This window comes from Sciurus vulgaris (assembly GCF_902686455.1).
Source record: "Sciurus vulgaris genome assembly, chromosome: 8".
Lineage (NCBI taxonomy): Eukaryota > Metazoa > Chordata > Mammalia > Rodentia > Sciuridae > Sciurus > Sciurus vulgaris.
In genome coordinates this window covers 16,581,732-16,604,160 of record NC_136468.1, presented here as the reverse complement: position 1 = coordinate 16,604,160, position 22,429 = coordinate 16,581,732, and the positions used below count along the sequence as shown (strand labels likewise).

Sequence of the window (22,429 nt, the reverse complement as noted above, 5' to 3'; positions counted from 1 at the left end):
CACATAAACATTTGAGATTTTTTTTCTTCTTCTTTTTTTTAATGGTACCAGGGATTGACTTCACCAGCACTTAAACACTAAGCCACATCCCCAGTTCTTTTTTAAAATATTTTATTTAGAAATAGACTCTCATTAATTGCTGAGGCTGGCTTTGAATTTATGGTCCTCCTGCCTCAGCCTCCCAAGCCTCTGGGATTACGAGTGTGTGCCACTGCACTTGGCTGAGATTTTGTCTTTTTGATGAAGAACCAATCACCTTATCATTATGAAATGATCCTCTATCCTGGATAATAATCTTTACCATAAGATCTCTTTTGGCAGATATTCATAAATCCACTCAGACTTTTCGTGGTCAGTGTTAGCAGGGCAGACCTTTCTCCACACTTTTAACCTCCTTTGTACCTCTACATTTAATGTGGGTTGTCTTGTCGACAGCAATTGCTTGGATCTTGTCTTTTACCCAATCCGACAAGCTCTGCTCTTTTAGAGGGGTGTTTAGACCATTTACATTTAATGTGATTACTGATAAGGCTGGGTTTTTTAAATCAACCTTGCTGGTCTCTGTTTTCTATTTTCCCCACCTGTTCTTTGCTCCTTTTTTCTTCTTTTTCTGCTTCTTTGGACTATTTTTTGTGATTTCTTTTGACTCGTCTGTTGGCTGATAACAGTTGCCTTGGGTTCGTAGTACACATCCTCCCTGTCCCTGTCTACCAGTCAGAGTTTTATCCCACGTCACACACAGCATAAGACCATGCAAAGAGCAAATGTCAATCTCTCCTACTTGGCTTTTGTGCTGTTTTTACACATTTCACTTCTACCTAGGTTACAAACCCCACGGTATATTGTTATTATTTACATTTAAAGAGTCGATTATCTTTTGAATCTTTAAATAATGGAAGTTTTAAAAAAAATTAACCACATATTCACATTTCCAGTGCTTTTCATTCATTTATGTAGATCCAAATACTCACCTGACATCACCTTGCTTCTACCTGAAGGACTTTCTGTAATAGCTCTTATAATGCAGGTCAGGCATTCTTTCTACACACTCAGAAGAGGGACTGCTGGATCATACTGTAGTTCTGTTTTTAAGTTGTTCTGGAACTTCCATGTTGTTTTCCATAATGGCATATTAATCTTTATTTCCACCAACAGTGTACCAGGATTCCCTTCCTCAACATTATCATCAACGTCAACATGAGGAGGTATGTCATAATGATTTTAATTTTAATTTGCATTTCCCTGATGATTACTGATGTTGAACACCTGCTGTTGATTTTTATGTCTTCTTTGGAGAAATATTTGTCTGGGTTCTTTACCCAATATTAATGGCTCTGCTATTGAGCCATTAAGAGTTCTTCATAAATTTTGGATCCTAACCCCCTCCCTATGAGATATGTGGTTTGTAAAGACCTTTTCCTAGTCTGCAGGTTCACTTTTTATTTTTTTGCCTGCTTCCTGTTTAGGAGCTTTGTAGTTTGATGTAGTCCCCTTTATTTATTTTTGCTTTTGTAGCCTGATTTTTTAGTATGATATTAAAAAAATAAAAAGGCCATTGCCAAGGTCAATGTCAAGGAGCTTTTCCCCAAGTTCTCTTCCAGGAATTTTATGGTTTAGATCTTATATTTCAAGTCTTTTAGCCATTTTCAGTTGATTCTTGTGTATGGTGTAATGTAAGGGTCCGATTTCTTTTGCATGTAGAAATCCAATTTTCTCAGCAGCTTTTATTGAGGAGACCATCCTTTCCCCTTTGTGTCCTGACTGAAAATCAATTGACCACATACATAAGGACTTGTCTGGGCTCTACTCTATTCCACTATTTGTGTTTCTGCTTTCATACCAGTATCATACTGTTTTGATTACTGCTGTTCTGTGATATAACTTTAAAACAGGAGGGGTCATGATCTCTTCTTTCTCAGTACAGATTTGGCCATTATTTACTTAATACTTTTTCTTTCTTCCCTCTCTGGGAACTCCAAATGGCATATTTATGAGTCCACCTGACGCTACTGTACAGCTCACTAATCATCTGTTCATGTTTGTCATTCCATTTCCTCTCTTTATTTGACAGTATATAATTTTTATTACTGTATGTTCCAAGTCCACTAATCTTTTCTTCTGCAATATCTAACCTGGCATTAATCTCATCCAGTATATTCTTCCTCTCAGATACTATAGTTTTCATCTCTAAGTCTGATTAGTATCCTTTAATATCTTCAAGGTCTCTAATTAACATGCTTAATTTTTCCTCCAGCTTCTTGAATATATGAAACTACATTAAAATAATTCTTTAAATATTCCTGTTTACCATTTTTATCATCTATGTCTTTTCTTGTTTCTTGACTTGTCTGGTTAGTTTTGAGTGGATGTCAGACATTATTAATTTTACCTTATTGGATGCTGCACATTTTTGTTTCTAGAAATACTCTTGAGCTTTGTTTGGATTCAGGTTTTACGTCTGTCTGCTTTGTTTGGTAGAAACAGAGCAGCTTTAACCTGGTCTTTTCCCTGTACTGCTAAGGCAAACCTCTTCTAAGTGTTCTAAGTGGTGTACCATGAATTATGAGGTCTTCCACTCTGACTAGTGGGAAAGACTGACTGTACCAGTCTGTTGCCATAACAAAACGCCATAGAATGGGTGGCTTAAATGGCAGAAATTTTCTTTCTCACTGTTCTGGAGGCTGGAAAGTCCCAGAAGATGATTCTGGCCAGGTTCAGTTTCTTATGAGGGCTCTCTTCCCAACTGGGGCTCAACCACCTCTTGCTATGTTTTTACATGGTTCTATCATTTCTTTCTCTTCTTACAAGGTCAACGGTTCTATGATATCAGGACTCCACCCTCATTTAACACTAATCACCTCCTCAAAAGTCTGTCTCCAATACAGTCACATATGGGTTATGGATCCAACATCTGCATTTGGAAGAGACAGGCCAGTTCACAGCAAGAACTCTTTCCCAGGCCTGTGAGGTCTCTGAGGATTGCTCCCTCTCATCTTTTTGGTGCTTCTTTCCCCTTTGTTGGGTAGCTTCCTTGTACTTATAACTGAGATGGAGATTCTCTGCAGACCTCTAGAGAGCCTTCCCCTGCACCTCTCTGCTCTCTACACGCACCTCTGTGAACTCTAGCTGCCTTTCCTCTCTGGACTTCCAATCTGTCTCCTCGACTCAGGCTGAACCCTGAGCTCTGCCTGGTCCCCTCCCTGGGTGGGGCCTAGAAACCCTCCAGAGGCATAAGCTGGAGCTACAGTAAGACTCAACTTGCTTCTCGGTGATCCCCATCCTTTGTCTAAGATCCAGGGTCACAAAAACCCATATATTTCATTCAGTTTTTTTTAGTTGTTTCAGGAAGAAAGACATCCAGATCCTGTTCTTCCATCTTTTCCAGAAGAGGAAGTTTATCCCATGTCTTTATTGCTATATCTCTGCCATATTTCCCACTATGTGAAATATTATTCTTTAACTGACAACCACTAATTATCCTTTAGACTGCAACTTAGATGTCATTTTACCCAGAAAAGTCTTCCTAAATGCCTCAAGATACAGCTAGGTGTTCTTCTAGGTTGCCTCCTGTCCATGGCACTGACCACAGTGCACTGGATTCATTGTTTTGGTCCCCACCGGAGTGCAAGAGCTGGAGAGGAGGTCCTGTGCTGTACACCACTCCATCCCCAACACCAGCAGGGCCCAGGGCACAGAGATGCTGTGTCACGTATCTGAATGACAATACACATGAGAGAAGCTTCAAGGGACCGTACAGCAACTGTATCCACACTTGTTTTATCACTGAGTATTGTTCTGTATCATCTGTTTCCTAAAAGATCATAACCCATCAGATATAACCTTGAAATAGTTTAACATTTGTTATTGGAACAGGCTATATTTTCATATTAAAAACAATAACAACTACACTTAATGGTCCTCCCTGCCCGCCCTGCTGCCCACAGTAGCAGCTGCCCAGGCTGCATGCACTCTGCCTCCCAGACCTTGGAGGAAGCAATCTATCACCACAGGCCTAAAAATTCACACCAATTTCAGAGATGACATTTGTCTATTGTCACTCAATAATAAGGGAAATGTCACACCTTAATAAGGGAAACAGAATCAGAAGAACCCAATAAAAACCTTTCCCTACTAATAAATTTAAGTTGTGGTCCATTAACTTCTCTCCAACGCTAATGTCACAAATCCTTTAGTCAAATCATTTCTTCTGGACGTAGCAAAAATCACACGGACTTTACTTCCTGGAGTTTTACTTTTTACCAAAGTCTTATGAAGGCAAGTTTGAAAGGATCAGCCAAATACAAGAAACACCAATGAAGGCCGATGAAAAGGCAGATGGAATGCTGAAATGTCAGTTCCCAAGACGGGCAGCTGACATTTGTCAACAGTGCCCCTGCCCACTGGTAGATGGGCTGCCTATGCTCCCAGACCCTCAGGGGTCTTTCCAGGTGGTCATTCAGGAACTTAAACAATTTGGGTACATTCAAAATTGCTCCAGTCTAACTGAAGACACCAATGCAAATATGTTTTGACAGTTATCCTACCTCCATTCACAACACAGTGAGGGAGCCAGGAAGATGCTTCCACAAAATCCGCTGAACTCCTCAACAAAACAGCAGAGCAGCATAAAAGAACGCCTCCAATATTAAGAATTAACTTAGCAAAAGATGACAAAAACTAAGACCTATCATCCAAGTTGGAATTTTTATCAACTACAACCGGAGTTTTATGGGGAACCTGCAGGAGATGCAGTCAGGCAACAAAACTTCATTATCTTGCCCAGGAAAGAATTCCAGAAGGTCAGTACTTACACTGCAGGGATTGCTGGCTGTCTGCGCGGGGCTGTAGAAGGACCCCCACTGGGTGGCTCGCCTTTCTTCACGGGAAGGGGTGCTGTTCACAGGCAGGCTGGCTGGGACTCCGGACACTGCACCTGCTGCACCAGCAGACTGGCTGCTGGGGGCCACAAGGGCAAAGGCATCATCCAGGAGGGAGTGCATAGTCTGGCGTGCCTCCTCGATGGACGGCTGGGGTGGGATGTACTGAGAGGCCGGGAAGGGCAGGCCTGGATACCGGCCCAGCTCAGCCGAGGATGGTGTCTGCACATCTGCTGGGAGATCAGGATCAGACTACATTGGGGAAAAGATAAAGGAAAAACATCAGACATGAGCTTTTGTGGTGACCCTGAAACCAAACTCTAGGGCCAAAATGGAATTCATCAATTTTCCTGAACTTGAGGAAAAGGTTTACCATAAGAATTTTTTTAAATGACAGCTGAGGAATATGCATTACATCATACAAGGGAGGCAGGGTTATATCATAAAGAAAGGGAAAATGTGGGAATATTCAACGATCTTTTTTTTTCTTTTTCAACTAAAGTCAACTATCTGAAATGCATTTTAGTACCTGGAAGTATATATTTTTACTGAAAGCCTAAATAGCCAATAAATAAAATTCAAAGTATACATTCTCTAAGAGACAGTATACCTTGTACCACATACAACCTAACAGACTCAAACTTCAGTAGTACTTTCACATGAAGAACAGGGGAGACAAAAACCCCAAACCAATGACCAGGCCCCAAGTAGGAAGATCCCCCTCATGGATAGCCATTCCTACAGCAGCAGCAGAGAAAAATAACACAAAGGTGTGGACACAGGCTGCGGTTGTGGCTCAGTGGTTCTGGTGCTTGCCTAGCATATATGAAGCACTGGGTTCGATCCCTAGCACCACATTAAAGAACTAAATAAACAAAATAAAGGTATTAAAAAAAAGGTGTGGACACCATACCTATGAAGTGTATCAATCTAAAGTGCTCCCATACCCCTTTAGAATATTCAGTTGTTGTCTAAAAGAGCAATTACATAGGGTGTGCTCCATATGCCATGCTGTATACAAAACAATTGCCTGACCTACTAGAAGGACTCACTCCTGTGAGACCTATGGAGAAAGTGGGATCATCAACCTCCAACACAATAAACACTGAATAGATGAATAGACCAAGTAGTATACAGAATCTCGGAGCTGGAAGACAAAGTGGTTGGCCTTGAATATTTAGACAATATTAAGGGAGTGGGGGGATTTTGATCAGAATAGACAAGAATTCTGGGACAACATTAAGAGACCATACTTATGAATCATCAGTATCAAGGAAGGAATGGAAATATAGGCCAATGGCATTGACAAGTTTTTCAGTGAAATAATAGCAGAAATTTTTTCTGACCTTGGGAAAGAAATGGATGTTCACATACAAAAGGTGTTTATAACCTCAAATAGACAATATAAAAAAAAAAAAAATCCTCTCCATTACATATTACAATTAAAATGTCAGATGTAAAGAACAAAAAAAGAATTTTAAAAGCCTCAAGAAAGAAACATCAGATTACATTTAGAGGAGAACCAGTCAAAATAACATCTGATTTCTCAACAAAACCCCTAAAATCCAGGAAAGCACGGAAAGATATGTTTCAAATCCTGAATGAAAATAACTGCCAGACAAGATTACTATATCCAGCAAAGCTATCATTCATAATAGAAGGAGAAGTTAAAACTTTCTAAGATAAGCATAAAGAATTCATGACAACCTAGTCAGTATTACAAAAGATACTTAAAGACTTCCTAAACACAAGAGATTTCAAAAAATAGTAGAGTTCAGGAAAGGATAAATCTCATTAGAAGAATATTTAAACAAGAGACTTAGGAGTGAATTAAACAATAGAAATAAAGCAAAATGGCAGGAAACACTAAACACCACTCCATAAGAACACTAAATGTAAATGGTATTAACTCTAATTAAAAGACAGGCTGGCAGATTGGATTTAAAAATAAGATCCAACTATATGTTGCCTGCAAGACATACCCTTCTCAGGTAAAGATATCTACAGGTTGAAAGTTAAAGGATGGAAAGTGATATTCCATGCAAACAGAGCCTGAAAGCAAGCAGGAGAAGCTACTTTTATATTGGGCAAAGCAGATTTCAAGGTAAAATTAATCAGAAGAGACAAGGATCACTTCATAATGGTAATGGAAACAATCTAAAAAGAAGACATAACGATTGTAAATGTTGTGCCCCAAACATCAGTGCACCTAATTACATAAAACAAACACTACTCAACATAAAGACTCAGATCCCAAAACAATAATACTGAATGATTTCAACACACCTCTCTTACCAACAGACAGATCATCTGGACATAAAATCAACAGGCACTTCAGATATAAAAAATACTACAAATAAAATGAACTTAACACACGTTTATGGAATGTCAGCCCCAAAAAACTAAATTTACTTTCTTCCCAGTCTCTCACAGAACTTTCTTCAAAACAGACCAAATTTTAGGCAACAAAGTAAGTATTAGCAAATACATACACAAAAAATTATTGATAGAATTACTTGTATTTTATAAGATCATAATGGAATTAAATTAAAAATTCAGTGCAAGAAAAACTACAGAAACTATATAAATACATGGAAATTAAACAATGTATACTTTTTGGGGGGCAGGCAGTACTGGGAATTGAGCCCAAAGGCGCTTGGCCCTTTTTAGTTTTCATTTTGAGACAGGGTCTCACTAAGTTGCCCAGGCTGATCTCAAACTTGTGATCCTCCTGCCTCTGCCTCCCAAGTAGTTCACATTACAGACATGCTCTACCACAGCCAGCTGAACAATACACTTTTGAATGATGAATGGATGATAGAAGAAGTTAGGAGATACAACATATTAGAATTCTGGGAAGACTATAAAGGCAGTTCTAAGAGGAAAGTTTACAGCTGAGTGCCAACATAAAAAAAATTTTTAAAGATCCCACATAAACGACTTAATGTTACATCTCAAAATCCTACAAAAACAAGAACAACCCAACTCAAAAACCAATAGAAAGAAGGAAACAAGAGCAGAATCTAAATTAATGATATAGAGAATTCAAAAACAATACAAAGGATCAGTGTAATGAAGAATTGGTTCTTTGAAAAGATAAATAAGATTGATGAACCATTAGCCTAACCAGAGAAAGGCCCAAATTAATAAAATTAGAAATGAAAAAGGAGACATCACCACAGACATGTCTGGAATTTGCAGAATCATTAGGGGCTATTTTGAAAACTTAAACTCCAATAAGTTGAAAAATTGAGAAGAAATGGAATAAATTTCTAGACACATATGACCTACCCAGATCTGACCTACCAGAACAAAGAGGATCCAGAATACCTAAACTAAGCAATGTCAAGCAATGAGATCAAACCAGTAATAAAAAGTCTTCCACCAAAGGAAAGGCCAAGACCAGATGGATTCTCAAATTCTACCAGACCTTTAAAGAACAACCAATGCCAATGCTCTTCAACTTATTCCACAAAATAAAGAGCAGGTGGGAGGCACATTCAAATCCACTTTATGAAGCCAGTATCACTTGAAACCCAAACCAGATAAGGACACATCAAGGAAAGAAAACTATATACCGATTGCCTTGATGAACATACAGGCTAAAATCCTTAACAAAATATTAACAAATTATATTCAGCAACATATTAAGATTGAATAAAATGATCAAGTTAGTTCATTTCAGGGATATGAGGATGGGTCAACATATTAAAATCAATAAATGTGATTCACCATGTAAAACAGAATTGAGGACAAAAATAACAGTCATCTCAATAGATACAGAAAAACTCAGCACGACTCAGTACCCATCCATGATTAAAAAAAAAAAAAAAGAAAGAAAGAAAGAAAAGAAACTAGGGATAGAAAAATATTGACCTCAATACCATAAAGGTTATACACAATAAACCCAAAGTCAGCATCATACTTAATGGCAAAAAAACTGAAAGAACTTCCTTTAAAATAAGGAACAAGACAGACATGTCCATTTTCACCACTCCTATTCAATACAGTACTTTAAATGTTAGCTAGACTAATTAGTCAAGAGAAGGAAATAAAAGGTATGCAAATAGTAAAGGTAAAAGTCACATTATCACTGTTTACAGAGGCTCATATCTGATCCTATACTTAAAAGATCCAAAAAGTTCCATCAGAATACTCCTAGAGCTAATAAACAAATTCAACAAAGTAGGACACCAAATCAACACATTAAAAAAAAAAAAAAGATAGCTTTTATATACAATAACATGCTGAAAAAGAAATTAGGAAAACAATTCCATTCACAATCGCCTCAAAAGAATATAAAATTAAAAACTTAGGAATAAATCAACCAAGGAGGTGAAAGATCTCTACAATGAAAATTACAGAACACAGAAGAAAAAAACTGAAGACACAAGAAGATGGAAAGACCTCCCATGTTCACGTAAAAGATTAACATTGTTAAAATGGCCATATTACCAAAAACAATCTTCAGATTCAATGCAATTCCCATCAAATTATTCTCCACAGACCCAGAAGAAGTAGACCTAAAATTCATATGAAAGAATAAAAATCTCAGAATAGCTAAGGTAATGGTGAGCAAAAAGAGCAATGCTGGAAGCATCAGAATATCCAATTTTAAATTATACTACAGAACTATCAGAATAAAACCAGCATGGTACTGTCACGTAAACAGACACATAGACCAATGAAATAGAAGTCACAAAGACAAACCCACATGACAGTTTCACAAAGGCTCTAAAAACACACATTAGTGAAAGGATAGTCTTTTCAACCAATGGTGCCAAGTAAACTGGATATTCATACGTAGAAGAATGACACTAGGTTCCTATCTGTCAGTCAACTCAAAATTCATCAAAGACCTAGGAATCAGACCATAAACTTTACAACTGAAAGGAGAAAACAAAAGGTCAACACTCCAACATATAGGCTCAGGCAATGACCTCTTCAATAGGACTCCTAAAGTTCAGGAAATAATACCAAGAATTAAAAAATGGAATAAAATCAAATTTAAAAGTTTCTACACAACAAAGGAAACAAGAGCATGAAGAGAGAACCTACAAAACAGGAGAAAATCTTTGCCAGTTGCTCATGTGACAGAAGGTTAATATCCAGATCATAGGAAAAATAAGTTAAAAAAAACTTCCACAAAAAAAAAAAAAAAAACAAATAACTCAGTAAATGGGCAAATGAACTAAACAGACTCTTCTCAAAAGAAGAAATGCAAATAGCCAACAAATATGTGAAAAAAATCTCTAACATCTTTAGCAATCAGGAAAATACAAATCAAGATTACAATGAGATTTCATCTCAGTCCAGTTAGAAAGGTCACAATCAAGAATACAAATAATAATGCTGGTGAGGATGTGGAGAGAAAGGAACACTTACGTACTGTTGGTGGGACTTTAAATTCCACTATGGAAATCAGAGATTGGAGATTTTCCAAAGACTAGGAATGGAACCATCATATAACTCATTGATATTTACACAAAAGAATGAAAAGTCAGCTTACTATAGCAATATGTGTATACCCATGTTCATAGCAGCACAATTCACATGAGCGAAGTTACAAAACCAGCCTAGGTGTCCACTGACAGATAAAAGGATAAAGCAAATGTGGTATATTTACACAATGGAGCTTTATTCAGCTATAAATAGTGGAATTATGTCATTTTCAGGAAAATGGATGGATCTGTAGAGCATTACATTAAGTGAAATAAGCCAGACTCAGAAAATCAAGGGTCATATTTTTTTTCTCACATATGGAAGCTAGAGGGGAAAAAAGGGAAAGGAGGGGGGGTCTCAAGAAAACAGAAGGTAGACCAGGGGAGTAGAAGAAGGGGACCATCAAGGAAGAGGAGATGTAAAGAGGAGGTACTGGGGAATGAAGTTCACCCAATTATCTGATACGCATGTATGAACATGTAATGGTGAATCCCACCATTATGTATAATTAAAATGCCTGAATAAAAAATTTAAAAACAATAGTGTATATTCCCAAAAACCAAGTCAACCTTCCATAGGTATAGGAACCAAAAAGAGCAGCAGCCTACTGACTATTAACAGTAAGAAAAAATTGCCCTACATACCCGTAGAAGAGGTCAAAAGTCAACACTATATTAAAGCTATGTACATGTGCAGATAAACAATTCTAATACCTATTATAACTATTTGTAAAAGAAAGTACCAATAATAATTTAATTAGAAACCATTTGTCTTTAAACTGGAGGACTCTCTGGATAACATGAGTCACTAAGAAAGACTTAAATGATGTTTCATACTCTGGGTTAAGAGGCAGGAATCCAGTCAACAATTAAGATTTTCTGAAACTACCTTATTTCTCAATATTGCACTATGAGCAAAACACTGTCATAGTGTACACTGGGTAAATTTCAACAGACACAATAGGAAACCAAAGGAGAAAGAGTCCCTTTTTGTCTCAGAGGCTCCCCAAGTCCAAACATTATGGTTTGGTAGACACACTGAAATAGACGAGGGTGCACCCTGGGACCCAGGGAAGGGGGGGCCTCCTCATCGAGTGCCTGCTCATGCTGGGTGGCCCCAGCCTGGCTGGCTGGATCATCCTAGGAGGGGCCGAGGAAGGCATTCCCATGCCTGTCTGGGTCAGTGAGCCTGAGACAAGGAAAAGCTGTATTCCACACATCCTGAAGCTTGGCCAGTTGTCTGGAAACGGCTTCCTAAAGATCAAGGTCTGTCTCACGAAAGATCAGAGGTTTTTCACGCCAACACAAAGTGCAGTCGCTGCTTAACTCCAGAGAGAAAACCAAACTACAAATTGGCAAACCCACAAATGGCTCAAAGACCTGCTTTGCATGGCCTTTACTGTCTTTTTGAAAATAGTCAATATTTTAAAAATGTGAAAACTTCATGTGAACGCTCCAGTTTCTGGCTTCAGACTCAGACAGAAACAACCAACTACCATTGAGAGCTCCAGTCCCTTTGAGAAGGAGCAGGTGTTCTCTCCAGAAAGTTCCACTGGTGACCTCACTCTTGTGCACTTGACACGCCTGGTCTCAGCTGTTCCTCCAAAACTGCAATATCTCAATAAAGGCTCTACCAGGTGATCTCTGTGGTCTAGGGATTCTAAGTAGGGCCCCCAAAGGGGCCTTTGGTTTATGATACGTCTACCATCAGAAGGAACTGTGCTCCTTTCCTATGAGGTGGGTTAAGGACCCACTCGCGGCTCCTCCAATTTGTGGTTTTCTGGCAGGACAGAGGAGGAAGACTGGTCATTACTATACCACCTGCCTATGTTCCCTGGTAGAGAGAAGGAAAGGCAGTCTGGAAGAACATCCTACACGTGAGAGGTTTCTTCAAAGCTGGAAGTGACATTCCTGGCAGGAGTTCCAACAGCTGACTGTGTAACGGTACTGCCAGGACCAGGCAGTGCAGACACAGAAAAAACCACAGGCAGACTGAGATTCCGCCCAGGGAGAGGAGCTCACATAAACTGGGGAGCCCCCAACAGCAGGAGCCACTGCCAACCTCACCCTGAGTGGTTATAACCTTAAAGAAGGCTCAACTTTCAGAATGAGGCATGTTCTGAAGACGGGAAGGGGGATTCCCTTGGACTCCCGCTGGCCCAGTGTTATGGTTTAGACATGAAGTGCCCCCCAAAGCTCATGTGTGAGACAGTGCGAGAAAGTTTACAGGTGAATTGATTGGGATATGAGCATCCTAACCTAATCAGTGAATTAATCCCCTGATAGGAATTAACTGGGTGGTAACTCTGAGGCAGGAGAAAGGGTTAAAATGGACAGGCAGGAAACTTGGGCTCCGTTGGGGTCAAGTCTCTGTGAAGCAGAGCTGAGAAACTATAGCTCCAAGCTAGCCCTCGTCCACGTCAGGACAACTCCTGTGTAAGCAGAGAGAGAAAAAAGAGAACTAACTGATAGTGAGACCACTGCCAGGTACCCAGAGCCCCACCAAAACAGGCATGGTAACCCGACTGGACCAAAGCGAGCAGGGAGAGCCCAAGGACACCGAGTGCCTTCCCCAGGGTTGGGTAGGGCTAGCCCCCTTGACCCTGCAGATCTGTATAAACCCCCAGACAACAGCCACTCTCCGGGATCCCTCTCTTGGCCCCCCCCCCCCAACTTTAAGAGTTCTACTTTCTTTCTTCCTGCTACTCCAATAAATCCTGCTACTGTGCTCTCACCCTGTGTCCATGGATTTCATTCTTCAAATTTGGGAGACAAAGAACCCAACCCTGCAGTCCATGCAGCAACCACAGGCAGGCAGGGTGTGGCTGGAGGAGGTGGGTCATGGGCAAGCCCCTGGGGTACGTGTTTTGTCCATGGGGAGGGGAGTCTGTCTGTCTGTCCATGTCTGTCTGTCTCTGCTTCCTGGTGCCATGTTCCCAGCTGCTTTCCTCTGCCACACCCTTGCACCACGGTGTCCTGCCTCCCTCCAGCCCAGAGCAACAGAGTCAGTTCAGTCATATACATACTGAGACTTTTGAAACCAAGAGCCCCCAAATAAAACTTTCCTCCTCTAAAATTGTTCTTGGTGGGACTTTGGGTGACAGCAGTCACAAAGCTGACTAGAACGTGCTGTAAACCCTCCTGAGAAGGTCAGGAGCTCTTGGGCCACGATGCTGGGCTTCCTCCTCTCTGGTCTTGCTGCGTCCTCGCTTCTCAGGCCACACTGTCAGAACTGGAAGGCTAGGGGGTCTCATCCTGTTTACTACTTCCCAACATGGAGCACAGCGTTCCATATGGAGACGGTCCCTAGTAAAGGAGAAACTGAGGTCTGCACAAGCGCAGGCTCACCCAGAACGCCGAAGTCAGAAGCTGAATTCCATTTTCCTGATCCTGGTTTGATAACTGTATTAAGGTTCAGTGTTGTTCCCTTTGTGCAGATACAGATTACGGGTTTTGGTTCCTATTTTGCAATCTCTGGTAGGGCTATCCTAAGTGTGGTCAGACATCCTGTTTTATCCAGGACAACCTCGGTTTATGCCTCTTGCCCCAGTTTAATAATTAACAACATATCTTTTCACCCAAAGCATCTGGTTTGGAAGATAAATACTATCAGGGGCCAATAAGCATTTTTTTCTTCTTTTTAAGAGATGGGGGTCTTGCTATGTTGCCCACTCTGGCCTCAAACTCCTGCACTCAAGTGATCCTCTTGCCTCAGCCTCCTAAGTAGCTGGGATTACAGGCAAGTGCCACCACACCCAGCCCTGGTAAACATCTTCAGTGAAGCCAGACAATAAGTATGTTAGGGCTTTCAGGTCACAGAGTGTCACAACTCCAACTCTGAAAAGGAGCCACACATAGCACATAGACAGGCGTGGCTGTCTTCTAATAAAACTTTACTGCATTTCCTAAAATAGGCATCTGGCTGGACTTGGCCTGAGGGTCACAGTTCATCAGGCCTGAACTACAGTGGCAGCCTTAGTTATGGGAAGTGAGGAATATTTATTTCTCCAGTTTTAGGAGAAGAGAGACCTCAAGGGGGAAGGCAGTTTGAAGGGAAAGTAGAAAAGTCAAGATAACGCAAAGCCATGTAGTGCATGTATGGTTTTCAGGATGAAAAACTCCCTATGAAAAGGCGGGTTCTGTTCTGAGAGAGACACTGTCTTCCCAAGTATGCATTGCAGGATTTTTAGGGAGAGAAAGTGAAAAGGAAGCTCATCTGAGGAAGAGTTTCCTTTGGGGAATTTTGAAAAAAGAAGCCTCAGGGATACAGCCCAGTTGTGGTCTCCAGGGAAGTGTTCTTTGCACCAGCTCAGGAAAGAACTCTGCACTTCTTATGAAAGAAAAAAGGAAGAAGAAAGGGAGGGTCCAAGCCCAGTGTGATAAAGGAACATGTGACACCACAGCTACTTGGGAGCCAGAGCAAGAGAGCTGCCTGACCCCAGGAATTTGCAGTCAGTCTGGGCAACATAAAAAGAGAAACTGTTTAAAAAAATTTTTAATTTAATTTAAAAAGAGGGTCTAGACCACCATGATGAAAGCTTCACTTGGGGTCAATGAAGGTGAATGAAGAGATCAGAGGAACTGAGAAGGGCAAGTAGGGCAAGGCTCTCCTGTGGGGGCCAAGCAGCCCAGGCTGCCCAGGGAAGTGGAGGGAGAAGAAGCAACGTCCCTGCTTCTTCTACGGTTAGTTCCACACCGCAGGAAGGCCCCGCTTCAGACAGACAGAAGTTCCAGGGGGCTGGCAACGTGGACCCCCAGGGCACAGTGAAGTTGGACACCACTGACGTCCAGACACTCTCAAAACCCCACTGCAGCACGCAAGCACCATCTGCTGCAAGAAGGACCAGCGACGGCTCCTCCAGCGGAGGGGCAGACATCCAGAGAGACAGACGAGGGGTTCACTCCTGCTGAGGAGGAGAGTGGTCTGACTGACAGACCTTCTAACTCTGGAATCGAAGGATCCTCGTGAGGAGTTACAAAGGCCACAGTAGTCTTTAGGACACCAGGCACACAGTAAGTTTCCAAGGAAAACCCGTTTCTTTCAGATGGTTCAATTGCACTTGGGTCCCATGACGATACAGTGTTTTATACATTTGTGGAATTATATTGTCTTTCGGTATTATTTGTGATTTATTTGCAATTTAGGGGGAAAATAGAAACTTCAAGAAACTTCAAGAATTGCCTAAGTACCCAGACTGGTCATGTACAACATGACTGCTGTTTCCAAGGATAAGCTTCTTGCTAACTACTCTCTAAACAAGGATGGCTTTGTCCTTTTGCCTGCAGGAGGACAGGGCCTGGGGCAACACGGGAGGGCTGCTCCCTGGCACCAGGCTAACTCCATTGTGCTTCCCAGCACTGCCAGAGTGAGCTGCGTCCAGCTCTCCGCCTCTTGTCTAGGAGGCTCGTATCTGTATTTCTCACAGCGCCGCAAGGAGCGCGGCTAGCCTACTCAATGGGGCCTGTGTGCCTGTGTCTTAATGCTATCCATGTCTGCCTTCACACTTCAAGCAACGCTGTGCCCCTTTCAGTTTGGAAAAAAGTGTTTACTTCTTCATTTCTTAACTTCCATTAAGTTCATTCTCCCATAAAAATAAGAAATACATACGAGTGAGGTGGCACACAACCATAAGCATCAGTAGGCTGAGGCAGGAGGATGACGTGTTTGAAGCCAGCCTCAGCAACTTAGTAAAACCCTGTCTTGAAAATTTAAAAAAGAAAAAAAAAAGTGCTAAGGATGTAGCTCAGGGTAGAGCACTTGCCGGGCACATGGGAGGCCTGGTTTGGACCCTAATCCCCAACCCTGCAAAAATTAAAAACAAGAAATGTATATAAAGGTTGAACATCCCTAATTCAAAAATGTGACATATACCAGAATCTGTAACTTGGTGAGTTCTGTCTGCCCTGATGCTCTGTTTTGGATTTGGGGGCATTGCAGACTTTGGATTTTCAGATTAGAGATACTCAACCAGCAAAATCCAAGCAAATATTCCAAAACCTAAACAATGCCAGAATCTGAAACACTTCAGGTCCCAAGCATTTTGAATATACAATGCTGAAATGAGCAAAACTCAATGAGTACACTACCTTCTTAGCACTCTAGGAGAAAGGGAGACAATCTAAAGAACCCTGCTATCACCAAGAAACCCAAACAGCCATCTCGCAGGGAGTGGAGGGGGAAACAAACCTGGACCTCATTTTTCCTCTATCTCTTTCCCAATTAACTGCGACAAGCTTCCATTCTGAAGCCTGAGGACAGGGCTTGCAGGGGCAGAAAGGAAAACATGGGGTAGTTTTTCAGGTGTGTTACTCAGCAACCCCAGGTTGATACGACAGAAGAAGAGGCCCAGCCACACCCATGTGCTTCAGGGCCCTGCTGGCCCAGGCATCTATGTCCCATGGGGCAGCAGCCAGCACTGTTCACCATCCTTTCCTATCAGGGTCTTTCCCTCGAGCCCCCACCCCAATTCCAGAGGACTGAGCATTACTCACTGGGCATCCAATGTAGGCGGAGTTGTGCACACCAGGAGGTCGTTTGTATGTGCCATCGCTGTCGGTGGTGATGAGCCTGTCCTTCTCAGCATCAGCAGGGCATCCATTGACCTGGTGTTTCCGGCGTGGCTTAGGAGAACGTTTTATTCGTGAGCTGCCGGAACAAACAAAAATTGTCTTCACAGGAAATAAGCCTTCCCACCACTGGCTTACCCACCTGACACACTAAGCGTTTTCTGAGTGCCTACAATGTGCACCCCAGAGGATACAGACAACATGGCAGCCACAATCTGGGTTCTGCAGACTTGACCTAATAACAAGCAAGTAATCATGACACTATTAGTGACACAGACGGTTCAGAAAAGGGAGAGGTCAGGGTGAGCTCTTAATTCCACCAGCTACAGGGCCCTGAAGCAGATCTTGAAGAGTGAGATCTGAGGCTGGGGAGGTCATGGGAAGAAAATGGGAGGCACAGAAATGGCACACCCAAGGCCAGAAACTTTGGAAGTAGAGGAACATGTGAGAGAAGATGAGGAGGCCATCTACTGGATAGTGGAAAGAGCTGAATGGAGAGGCAAGCCAAGGCTCCAGAAGCACAGATTTCACAGGGAAGGCAACGAAACCCAACTCAGATTTGGACACAGGAAGACATACACAAGGGCAGTGCTTAGAAAACAGCTGAGCTGAGCTGAGGCAGGAGTTGAGGAGACAGGAGAAGGTGAGCCCAAGACTGCTGGAGGCTGTGGGAAAATGAGTGAGACCATCCGTACAGCTGGGGCAGAAATACCAGAGGAGAGGAAAGGAAGGGCAGGAAAGTTTGGAAGAGGCCAGCTGGAGGAGGAACCATGAGCCAGGCTGTAGGTGTGTGCCTAGACCCGGAGGAAACGGCTCCGAGGCAGCTGGAGACGCAGAGAGGAAAGGCCCCACATCTCCTACACTGAGCGCCCCAGGCAGGCCCAGCCCTCCTAGAAGCACACACAGCTCTCCGGGTACAAACCCCCTCAACTGTCCTCGGAGACTTTCTCATGAAAATGGGCAGGGCTTTTAGTCCCTGGTCCCATGACACAGAGGGCGTCCCCACTGCCCACGCTCTAGGGCAGGTCCCAGCGCCCACCCCCAGCTCCCGGCCAGGGCCCAGGCCCACCTCTTCCTGGGCTCTATGAACACCGAAGGCACGCTGGCCGTGGGGTCCAGGATCTTGTCGATCTGCATCTGCGCCCTGCGGTACACGCGGTGCCGCTCCTTGGTGTCGCCCGAGGACAGGTCGTCCACAACCGGGAACTCGTAGTGGCCGCGGCGCTTGGCGCGCAGCCGGATCTTGTTGCGATGGTGCTCGATCTCGGACTTGTGCCGCAGCGCTGTCTGAATCTGAGCAAGGAGAGGGGTGTGCTCAGAGATTTCGGGGACATGCTGGGCACAGCCTGCTAGGCATGCCACACTCCCCCCCACCTGGGCTTGCTGTCCATGGGTTCAAGGCAGATGCTGTAAGGCGGTGGCGGAGGGCCCAGCCTGCGCAGGAGTCCTGGAGGGGCGATGGCCTTCTCAACCCAAAGCAGGGGGGAGGCTCAAACCTTGGAAATCCTTCTGTGACAACTCTGAGGACACACTTGTCTGATCAAAAGTAATGACATGCCCTGAGAACATAATAAATATTCTCCATACCCAATATTATCACTACTTTAGAGATTTTTAAAGTAAAACTGACATTCAGCGAGGGTATGTGCATTATACCGTAGCATATCCATTTATGGCTAACTACCTAGCTTAGGGGAACATTCCCTGATGCGTGAGCCCCTCCTCACCAAGAGTAGCATCCCCAAAGATGGCAACATCACCACTGACCCCGTGGGACCTGAACCAGAGCCAAAGCAGGATTTTCTGGGGGCAGCAGTCTCAGGTTGCTGGGTTACTCCCTTCTGCACATCTGCCAATGTGTCTAACAGTGTCCCTGACCAGCACCTGACTTTAAAAAGTAAGCATGTTTCAAATTAAGCACAGTTGTCAGCAGCTCATGCCTTTAGTGACCTTTTTACACTGTACCTTTCACTCTATTTAAAGCATGGACAAAATCAGAATGTATTTTTCTATTAACGTGCTTTTTTTTAAAGAAGGGTATTAACCAGATGGCGCATGCCTATAATTCCAGCTACTGGGGAGGGTGAGGCAGAAGGATTCTAAGTTAGAGCCCAGTCTGGGCAACTTAGATGGTGTCTCAAAACAAAGTTTTTAAAGTGCTGGAGCGGCTGGGCGCGGGGGTACACGCTGGTAATCCCAGCTGCTCCGGATGATGGGGCAGGAGGATCTCAAATTCAAGGTCAGCCTCAGCAACTTAGTAAGGTCCTGTCTCAAAACACATAAATAAAAAAGGGTTGGGGATGTAGCTCAGAGGTGGAGTACCCCAGGGTTCAATCCCCAGTACAAAAAAAAAAAAAAAAAGACAAAATAGGGAGAAGGGAGTATTAATACCTCTTTGTTGATTTTGTTGGTTTCTGCCACTCGGTCAGCCAGGATGGGGTGCTGTACTGGAGGTGCCGGGATGGGCTGCATGGCAATCAGCTGGATCTTATTGGGAACCCGCCGGCTGGCCTCAGAGGAGCGGGAAATCCTGTCCACGTGCTCAAAGATGGAGGCTGAGGAAGGCTGCTCATTCCCTGAACTGGGCAAGGGGGGAGCTAGCACAGAAGGAAAGGAAAACACTAATGTCACCTAAAGAAGCAGCACACTCAAAAGTATGGATTCTGCCAGAAAGACTCCTCAGCCAGCTCCTCTGACTAAAACTAAGTCCCCATGCTGGCGGCAGCATAATTGAAATTTCTCTATTTGAACTTAAACAATATGAGTTAAATATTGTCTCTTTCAGTTTCATTAAAAATTACAAACACTCTTAGAAAAGATGTGATAAAATCATTGTGATACTGGGTAAAAAACTGCTGTTTTGTCTAAACGTGGTTCTAAATCTCCAGTTTAAAAAAAGAGTTGGGGGAGGACAGAAGGACCCTGAGGTTGCTCAACTGGTCAACAAGCAATTTACAGAACTTCTAGGAGGAAAAAAAAAAAGCATTCATAGCAATTCTGAGCTAACGTAGGAAGGAGCTCACTAGAGTGATATTAACCGAGTACAAAGGGGTATCAGTCCCAGGACCTCTGCAGATACTCAAGTTCCTTCCATAAAATGGCAAAGTATTTGCATAGAATCTATATACATCCTCCCGTATACTTAAATGATCTCTACATTGCTTAAAATACATAATGCAATGTAAGTGCTGTAAATATTTGTTCTACTGTATCATTTAGGAAATAATAACAACAAAAAGTCTCTACATGTTTAATACAGATGAAATTTTTTTAAAAAATTATTTTCAGTCTATTTTCAGTTGAATGAGGAATCCACGGATACAGAGGGTTGACTACACTATGGAGAAAACAAAAGACAAGGGGGCGGGGCATGGTAGCCAGTGCCTATAATCCCAGAGGCTTGGGAGGCCCAGGCAGGAGGATCGAGAGTTCAAAGCCAGTCTCAGGAAGAGCAAGGTGTCAAGCAACTCAGTAAGACCCTGTTTCTAAATAAAATACGATATAGGGCTGGGGATGTGGCTCAGTGGCTGAGTGTCCCTGAATTCAATCCCTGGCACCCCCCCCCCCCAAAAAAAAAAAAACGAAAGACAAGGGGCCTATGAACACTCAGGTGTATACTGTTAACAATTATCTGTCTTTTCCTTCCTGATGTAGAAAGAAAAGTTGAAGATACTGGAGAAAAAAAACCTGCTGCATACAGGGAGAGAGATTAAAAAGCACACTTAATAGCTTAAAGGGTGCACACCTGTCATACCAGCAGCTTGGGAGGCTGAGGCAGCAGGATCACAAGTTCAAAGTCAGCCTCAGCACTTTATTGAGGCCCTAAGCAACTCAGTGAGACACCGTCTCTAAATAAAATATAAAAAGGACTGGGGATGTGGCTCAGTGGTTGAGTGTCCCCAAGTTTAATCCCCAGTACCCAAAAAAAAGAGGCTAAAAGGGTTAATTTTATGCTATGTATATTTTACTACAATAATTTTTACAAAAAGAAACCAGATCTGTGAAATAGAAGAAGTCTACGTGAGAAGAAAAAAGGAAAAAAAACACTTAAATATCTTAACAGAGACTGAATCTTGGTCAAATGGGTGCTTGTCTTGTAGTTTCTGTAATGAGAATTTTTCCTAATGAGTATTACCTAGAGTAAGAATGATTCCAATAAACTTCAAGTTTAAAAAGGAAAAAGGAGAGAGAGGGCTGGGGAGAGGGGTTGTGTAGACGAAGAGAGCTGGCTGTGACACTAAGATCACCTGATGCCCTCCCTCTAACAGGCCACCTCTGGAAATTCAGACACTGTAAAAATAAATGGCCAACAGAAGGCAGAGACTGTGCCTTTTTAAAAGCCTAAGGTTTGAAACCTCAAGCAAAAGTGAAAAATGTGGAGGTTTCTCCTTGGTGTAAAAAAGATCAAGAGCTGGCAAAGCAGGAAGACACAGGTATTTTATACAAGGAATGCACATCAGTGATATATACATTCTTGTATTTTCTCTCATTTGAATAGTATTCATTGGTATCCCAGGCAATCAGAAAGGATTCACACAACCCTGAGTGAAGCCTCCCAGCAGGGGGCACAGCCGTAGGACCTCAGCTGTTCCCAGGCTTTCCTGCCTCCTTCCTTGCCCACCTGGAGGGAGCCAAACCGGTTACACTTCCTTCATCCAGGGGCAGCTACTTAAGTTGCAGGCATAATGCCTGAAAGGAGATTATTACTTTGCCAGACAGTCCAGCCCTGCAGACCCAAACTTCTAAAGGGACAGCCAATGTCACAAAGAGTAGCCCATTAAGCTATTGATCCCTAAAGGTGAGATCTCTCCCCTAGGGTGGCAGAGAGCTGGGAGTTGCCTTTGAGCCTCAAAGGTGACAGAAGGAAGAGGCCTCTCCGCTCTGTTCTGTGCTCCCTGCCTGGGTTCCATGAGTGCTGCAGCTCGTGAAGGGGCCCCTGCGCCTGCCCCAGCCCACCCCTCCCCTCGGCACTCAGAGCTCCTTGCTTGTCACTCACCACCTGCAGCCAGAGGTGCAGAGGATGCACAGCCTCTCTATAGAGCTGAGGGGCTGGTGCAGGAGGGCACAGAGAACCCTCCAGCTTCTACCATCGGGGACCCAGCCCTTCAAATGGCTGAAGAGTGTTCTTAAACTATATAAAAAATTGTTTGCTATGCATTACACAAATTAAAAAAAAAAAAAAAAAAAAAAAAAAAACTCCCTGGATAATACGACCACTGGGAAGTAAAAAGAACACCTAAGAGATTGATGCTGTGAGGCTTCTAGACTTAAGGGATCCACACAGCAAGGACTTTGGATTAAAACTGCCTTTTCTTCCCATGTTAGTTTTAAAAAGCAATGATAGAAATTCAACTCGACAGAGCATACATTATGGTGACTATGATTAATAACAATATGCTGTATATCTGAAAATAGCTACAAGATTAGATTTTGAGTATTCTCACCACAAAAGAAAGGTAAATGTGAAATATCTCATGTTAAATCTCTATATCTTACCATCCCACAGTATATGCATATATTAAACATCATATTGTAACCAAAATT

The 22,429-nt window shown here is 42.7% G+C and overlaps 1 protein-coding gene across 5 annotated transcripts in view; it reads right to left on the bottom strand.

The window, feature by feature from the left end:
- The window catches only part of KIAA1549, a 143,280-nt gene that overhangs the window by 23,785 nt on the left and 97,066 nt on the right, over positions 1–22,429 (bottom strand). For all 5 annotated transcript variants that reach the window (XM_079150075.1, XM_079150073.1, XM_079150074.1 and 2 more), the window contains 4 exons: positions 19,277–19,482; positions 17,955–18,178; positions 16,811–16,964; positions 4,812–5,129 (listed from right to left, as the gene is read on the bottom strand). In XM_079150075.1, the coding sequence (XP_079006201.1) occupies positions 4,812–5,129; positions 16,811–16,964; positions 17,955–18,178; positions 19,277–19,482 (902 nt within the window). The remainder of the gene's footprint in view (positions 1–4,811; positions 5,130–16,810; positions 16,965–17,954; positions 18,179–19,276; positions 19,483–22,429) is intronic.